Raw genomic sequence first — 7,808 nt, 5'->3', positions numbered from 1 at the left:
AGGCCGGAGAGATGGCTCAATCCAGTAAGCGCTTCCCTGACAAGTACAAGGGCCTGAGTTCAATCCCTGGTTCCACCAAAATAAAATAAAATAAATTTTAAAGGAAGACATTTTAAATAAACTTCCTATAAAAAATAAACTTCCTATATATGTTGATTAAAATTTTTTAATCTTATGTCCAAAATTGGGCTGGGAAGATAGCTCAGTAGAATAAGCGTTTGCCTGGCAAGCGTAAGGTCCTGCATTCAATGCCTAGTACCGCAAAAAAACAAAAACAAAACAAAATAAAAAAATAATGTTTATTTTAAAAACTCAAATTATCCACCTTACAAAGACAAAACAATTTCACTTCATAAGGACTTTTTTGGCGGAACCGGGGATTGAACTCAGGCCCTTGCACTTGCCAGGGAAGCGCTTATTCCACTGAACCATCTCCCTAGCCCCCTCATAAGGATTTCTGAAAGATGAATAATTAAAAATAGTTTTTACACACACAAATGAGTAACAAGAGAAACTGGGGAGATGTGAGCAAGGTTGGTGGCACGTGTCACAGTCAAGATCTGGCTGATCCTGTACTGCCACAGCTGTGTAAGACAGTACCGCTGGAAACATGGAGGAGAGACTCACAGGTTCTATGTCTTATATAATTCCCTGTGAATCTACAACTCTAAATTTCTTTCTTTCTTTCTTTTTTTTTTTTTTTTTTTGCAGTACCAGGGATAAGACCTTGCCCTTGCCAGGCAGACACTTGTGCACTGAGCTATATCCCCGGCCTAATATTTTAATTTTAAAAGTCAGTCTTTTACTATTTTTATAAAATAACATGTGAAATATTAGTTCTTTCAACTCTTTTGTAGCACTTTGCTATCTCCTGAAACCAAAAGGCAAAGCTAAATTGATATGGTTCCCACAAATGTTTTAATTTTAAAACACAATTTACAGAACTTACTGAGCTTCTATTTTATATACATTGGTATGGACTTGTCTATAAAGTACCTTTCAACATGATAAAGTTCCCAAAGCTAAATATAGATAATTAAAGAAGTCAACATTAGTGAGAATGTTAACCAAATCTGTAAGAAAAAAAATCTTTTTATTACTTTATAATTTCTCTTTAGTTAAAATTTGTTAAATATGTAACATAAGATTTCATGAGTCAAAAAAGACTTCCTAGGTCAGCAGAGATGAGAGCTAGGATGGCCACGCGCCTGCACACACGCTCACTCATTCCGTTCTTAATAAGCTTCCGCTGGGGACCTAGAGCGCAAGGCCCTGTGCCAAGGACCGGGGGCAAGTGGACAGAACAGGCCCCGCAGCCTGATGGAGGCAGACGACACCAGGGCCAGCACACTCCCTTTCCGTTCCTCCCTCTGGCTTTATAGCAGCCTGTAAAGTCACTATTTTACACTTGTAACTCCCGCTGCAGTTGCTCTGAAGTGTTTTTAAAGACAGGGTCTTGCTATGTAGCCCAGCCTGGCTCTGAACTCAGGATCCTCCTGGCCAGCTTCCCACAGGCTGGGATCACAGGTCTACACCGCCACTACTAGCCACAGCTTCTGTGTTAAAAGATTCAGTCATGGAAGGCCTCCCCGGCATTTCACTCTGTTCTCTGTGCTAACTACCTTCTCCCATTCTCGGAATTCTATGAAAAACAGGGACAAACAAACCAAAGCCTTACCCAAGAGACTGCCAGTCCAATCCATCTTCTCCGCACACACGTTGCCGGCAGGCTCCATCTTGGCAATCTCCGCCTGATGCTGTGCGAAGGCCAGCTGAGCGACACGGACAGGAGCCGTGAGGGCAGCGCTGAGACCACGGAAGTCCGGCCACTCATCCAAGACACCCAGCTCAACATGCCTCGACACTCCCACAAACCCGGCTGCTCCATGACTTTTAATTTTTACTTTTTGATTTGTTTGGTTTTTTGAGACAGGATCTCACTATGGAGTTCAGGCTACCCCAGAATTCAAGTCACTATGTAGCCCGGGCTGGCCTCAAACTCATGGCGATCCTCCTGCCTTAGCCTCCCCAGTGCTAGGGTTACAGGCAACTGCCACCACATTCTGCTCTAATTTTTTTTCTACTCCAATTTTAAGATAATTAAAAATTAGAAAACGGACTGGAAAGAATGTCAAAACACAATTACTCATAGGTAATAAAATTACAGGTGAATTTTTTAAATTACTTACATCATTTCCAAAGTCTATACTGTTTGCTTGCTGCTGCTGTGGACTAAGCCCCGGCCTTCCTTATGCCAGGCAAGCACACTGTACCACGACCTACATCCCCAGCCCCGAACACGGCACTTTATATTCAAAATGACCTCAGTTTTAAAAATGACACTTTGGCATCATGTGTAATAAGGAATAAAAGGACACACTCAAATTCCCTAAGAATTCTTAAGTTTTTTAAAAACATGCCCACCTGGCTCTGTGTTAATTTAGTGGCCCATCTGCCACCGAGCGGGAACTGGTCATCACAACCAGGACTACGGTTTTCCTCCTAATGGGTAAAGGACCCCCAAAACCACACATAGCTGGAAGTGCCAACATAACGCCACCCCCTGACCACGTCCAGCGCTGCCCTCTACCCACAGCCAGAGCAAGACTGCTGTCGGTTCAGCCTTCTTTTACTATGATTTACACTTCACAACTTTCAAACTTTGGACCTATTTAATACCTTAAAACTTTGGACCTATTTAATACCTTATATAAATATATCCAATTCCATCCCAAGCTGAAGAGAAAACTGATGACAAAAACTCGTCGCAGCTGGATGTACCAACGCACACGCGTCCACAGCTCCGTGGCCACCAACATCACCAGGCAGAGCAGACACAGGAGCACCTGCCCGGAGGAGAAGCTGCAGTCAGCGCCCGCACGAGCCAGCCACCCCCACGGTGGAAATGACCAGGAAGCCAGTCATCCCCAGGCCTGGCTGCTGGCTCGTCACCTCAGGGAGTGGCCAATGACCAGTTCTTAGCCTAATCACGGTGGTATTTTCAAAATACTGTTTAAAAGGGAAACTCAGGGGCCAGGGAGATGGCTCAGTAGAATAAGCCTTTGCCTGGAAAGTGCAAGGGCCTGAGTTCAATCCCAATTCCGTCAAAAAAAAAAAAAAAAAAAAAAAAGAAAGAAAAAGACCAAACAAACTGGCAGTCTTCCTGTCTCAGCCTCCCAAGGGTTGGGATTATGGGGAGTCCAATCTAGTAGTGAGACCCTGAACACCCTGTAGACCCTTCCCTAAAAAAAAAAAAAAAAAAAAAAAAAAAGGAAACTCAATCCCACCACACCGACCACATCTTACCATCAGTACACTGTGCGCATCGACACCAAAGGAATCTTCAAATCGCCACTTCCATGTTTCCAAGTCATGAAATTTAAAGTTAATTAAAATCTCACTGAGGGCATCGTCCAGGGCTCCTGGCTTCCAGTCTTCTCCAGCAAGGAACCTCTGTATTTCCAGTAAAGTTTGTCTTGTAAGGATAATCTCGGCATCGTAATGCATATCTCCTTTGTTTTCATCAGGCTAAATTACATTTCCCAGAAACGAACAATAGAAAGAAAGAATTTGATTACATTATTCATGGAAAAGTGAAGATGAAAGCCACTTTGGAACATAACATATAATTCATTTGCACGAACCTCAAAGCCACAAAAAAAAAAATTAGTCTACATATTTACTATAATTAGTCTACAATATTTCACATAGATCATAATATCCACCTGTCCCAAAGGCCAATGCGCAAACCAAATACATATGAAAAACATTTGAAAACACTTCTCCATGTATGATACTGTACATTTTACTAAAATACAGTTGATGTTTGTTATTGGCAGGATTTCTGATCTACAAAGTCACTTCCCACACTGTTATGGTTTGTGTCTAACTGTCCCCCCAAAGCCTCATGCAGTCATTGGGGCAGGTTTCTAGAGTTGGCGATGGATTCATGATCCAATGCAGGGATTATGGGCGGAGAGCCCGGATGCAGTATGCGGGAGTGAGGCTGGCGAGCTGCCGCAGCCGCTGCCCTCCCTTTGCTCTGCTGCCCTGAACTGCTGCCCTCTGCCCTGTGCCACCAGCTTGGAGCCAGCCGACTATGGCCTGAAACCTCCACCAACTGTGAGCTAAATAAATCTTTCTATTCTTAATTTTGGATGCTGGGTATTTTGTCCCAACAATGAGAAAAAGTAACTGAGACAGTAGTGAGTGCTGAACCATTACTCCTAAAGGAAGCACCAGATTAAGGCCTAGTGAACTTCTAGTCAACATTTTCATCAAAAAAAAAAAAAAAAAGAAAAGAAAAGAAAAGAGAAAAGAAATCCATCAGTCAACAGGCGCCTTGTTTCGTGTGTCACTGCAGCACTTACTAATGCATTCTACCGCCTTGTTTCGTGTGTCACTGCAGCACCTATTAATGCATTCTACTGACCCACCCAACAGAGCTAACAGTCATACAATCTCCACCCACCTACCAAGTATTTTCTTTGTACACACGGCACAGCCCTCTTGCGCTTAGCAACGCCAGACAGTACTTTCACAGTACATCTGGGGGTCATTTAAGCAATAAAATTACCCACCCCTCAGAACAACATGAAAGCTGACCTCTAACCAGGCTGCGCTAAGCAAAAGCGCGTGAGCAGCACGACAGCTAAGAGGGATGGCAAGACCTGCCTTCTTCCACCCTGCTGGGAACAGGCGCATCAGCGCAACTCAAATTTTCTGCCACTCTGCACATGTCCAAGGATGACCACAAATTACTTCAACTTTTTATTTTGGGGTTACGAAGAAATTTTAGTGACGAGGTACATTCATAAATATGGAATCTCCCAATGATGAGGATCGACTGTGCATCTTTATGATTCAGTTCATGACTCTCCACTAGCTGATACGATTCTGTGAGAGCCTAAACTTTTCAGTAGTTTAAGAAAAAAGGGATCCCAAAGAGGCAAAATAATGCGTTTCCTTATAATACAGTGTCTGTAACCATCTTTAAGAGTGTGGGTTCGGCTTAGCAGAATCAGTGTAAACAGCATTTCATATTCATCTGCCAGTTGACACATGCCACCCATACTTCAGATGCAAAGGTCCCCCAAGGTCCATCTGCTGAAGGCTTGATCCCAGGGTAGCACTTGGTGGAGGCGGTGGAACCCCTGGGGGGAGGGCCAGCGGCAGGAAGTCAGGACACTGGAGGGTGACCTGGAAGGACTGCGGGCCCTGGCCGCTCCTCCCCTGTGCTGCCGGCCGCAAGACGCGCAGCTGGCTCTCCCATAGCTCCCCACTGGCAAGCACCATCTCGGAGGCCCCCCAAGGTCTGCCATCTCGGACTGGCATCCAACCAAAACTGGGATTCAACCTTTTTTTGTGTGTTTACTATCTCAGGTACTTAATTACAGTGACAGAAAGCTAACAAAGCAAAAGATTCCTTTTTCTTTTACAAGAGTCAATACAAATAAAAAAGGTGAACAAAATTTTAAAAACCAAAATACTGTGATATATCATAAACCATCAGAAAACTTTTTAAAAACCTACCACTGATAAATACTTTAAATCGGGAGCTAAGTGTCTCTCAGCACCTCCATCTGAAGCACCTGACGCGCCACCTAGCTCTTATCGAGGCTGCCGCGCACCCTGCACAGCTGTTAAGACTCAAGCAGCGGTGTCCAAGTGACAACATCTGCTTCTGCGCTTCTAGAGTGGAGTGAGCTTCCAGATCGACGTATCTAACACTCCCGTTCCCGTTAACGACCTCAGAATGAACCGGAGGACAGCTCTGCACGGCCGGCAGGCCCCACCGACACGGAGGCCTCTCCCTTCAGCGGCCACCTATCAACAGCTGGAGGACTGGATTCTGGCTTCTGACTCTCCAGACCACTTGTGGGATACACGCTAGGGTCTATGTGCCTGAACGTGGATGTTATGAACGCTCTAAGTTATAAAGTTCGATTTTTCTTGGTATTTTGAGTCCCCGAAGTGAACACAGTGACCCTATAGTGTGGACACTGGGGTCTGGGGGTGTAGCTCAGTGGTGACACTCATGCCTAGCATGTGCAAGGCCCTGAGTTTGATCCTAGCACTGCCAGAAAAACACCAATAACTTGAATATGATACATAATTCTACACCCCATTCCCTGCCATAGTAAATAGTAAGAAGAAAACCCTTCTCCAAGTATGTTTCTTAGCTGGGCACAGGGTCGAGGAGGCCAAGGCAGCATGATCACAGCTGGAGGCCAACCTGAGTAACCTCAAAGCAAAAGCAAAAGCAAAAGCTCAGAGGCAGAACACCTGCCTCGCTTGCACAAGGCCCTGGGCTCAACTCCCGAGTACCACAAAACAAACAAAAATATATTTTTCTTTTTCTCAACATTTAGTGACCTTACATTATATGACTAACAAAGTATGAAAATAGTCAAAGGAAGCAGGGTGAAGACAGAGTCACCACGCACCCAGCCACCCAGTCAGAGGTGCTACAGTGCACTGTGGTGATTACCCAAGTCCCCTTAAGTAGGAAAAGGAAAGGTGGGCTGCACTGCTGGCCTCGAGTAAAGCCCCGCAAAACAGGCTGGGAAAAAGATGAGTCAGTCTACAGCCATACCACCCTGAACCCACCCGATCTCGTCTGAAAAAGGCAAGTCAGAAATTCCATCAAAGCCCAGTAAGACTCAGGCACTACTCTACACGATTTCACATTAATAACCACCATATTGAGATTTTTTTTTTTTTTTTTTTTGTTCCTTGAATGCCTTCAGGGCACTTTTGGCCAGCAGGAGACTTGTGAGGTTCAAACTCCAGCAACCTGAGGCTGACAGCTTTGTGGAAGCAGCCACTTAAAGGACTGAGCTAGGGCCAGGCCCCCAGTAACCACCATATTGATTAGTATCATAGCACCAAATACTTACAAGTCCAAGCTTTCCAGCTTCAATGAGAATCTTATTTAGGTATCTCCTAAAAACAGGATTACTTGGACTTTCATAGTCTTCCTTCTTTTTCTTTTCACACTCATCAATCTGTAATCATACAATAAATTCAACATTCATATCCAAATTTAATGTGAGTTGAGTTTCTAATGTAGTGACCCCATCAAAGTCAATATAAGGAGTTTTTTCATCAAGCTTGTATAACATGTGATCAAACTATATGTTAAATTAACAGACTACAAAACACACTGCCATTAATCTCCCCCAAAATATTCTCCCTTGCTTTGAAAACACATTTATCCCATGGTTCTTGTTGCTTTCTGAAGCAATTCTGGAAGTCCTCCTTCTGGAGGGTCTTACACGGCCTAAGAGTGCGGCGCCCAGTGCTCCCGGGCGCCCTCTGGTGGAAAGGCGGGCTCCCAAGAGCCCCGCACTGCTCCTGCTGCACTCACTCGCCAGCCCTGGCACCTGCTGCTGCTGGCGCTTCCTGAAAGCCAAAGCTATCGGGGAAGGCAAACATTCTGAGTCAATTCAAGCTGTTGATGGAGGCGCCACAACCACACAACTACAATACTTGTGAAAGAGAACTTCCAAAACTGTTTCAGAAAGTGGCAAGAACCACAGGATACATAAGTTCAAAGAAAGGGGATTATGAGGGGTCAAATGGCTGGCAATGTGTCTTTTACTGTAATGTTTCAGTGGCTTTTTTTTCTTTTCAGTACCAGGGACTGAACTCAGGACCTGCACTTGCCAGGCAGACACTTATTCCACTGAGCTATCTCCCCAGCCCCCAATATTTTTTTTTTTTTTAATTTACTTTTTGGTGGAACCGGGGATTGAACACAGGCCCTTGCACCTGCCAGGTCAGTACTTATTCCACTGAGCTATCTC

General features: G+C 44.6%; 1 protein-coding gene across 4 annotated transcripts in view; it reads right to left on the bottom strand.

Moving 5' to 3' along the window:
- Nucleotides 1–7,808, bottom strand: part of Clcc1 (chloride channel CLIC like 1) — a 25,938-nt gene that overhangs the window by 5,409 nt on the left and 12,721 nt on the right. For all 4 annotated transcript variants that reach the window (XM_023721726.1, XM_004636992.2, XM_023721724.1 and 1 more), the window contains exons 4-7: nt 6,900–7,007; nt 3,307–3,528; nt 2,706–2,846; nt 1,679–1,772 (exon numbers count right to left, since the gene is read on the bottom strand). In XM_023721726.1, the coding sequence (XP_023577494.1) occupies nt 1,679–1,772; nt 2,706–2,846; nt 3,307–3,528; nt 6,900–7,007 (565 nt within the window). The remainder of the gene's footprint in view (nt 1–1,678; nt 1,773–2,705; nt 2,847–3,306; nt 3,529–6,899; nt 7,008–7,808) is intronic.

This window comes from Octodon degus, unplaced genomic scaffold (assembly GCF_000260255.1).
Source record: "Octodon degus isolate 3935 unplaced genomic scaffold, OctDeg1.0 scaffold00084, whole genome shotgun sequence".
In the NCBI taxonomy this organism is placed as follows: Eukaryota; Metazoa; Chordata; class Mammalia; order Rodentia; family Octodontidae; genus Octodon; species Octodon degus.
The sequence above is the reverse complement of the archived record's forward strand: the minus strand, read 5'-3'. Positions and strand labels throughout refer to the sequence as shown.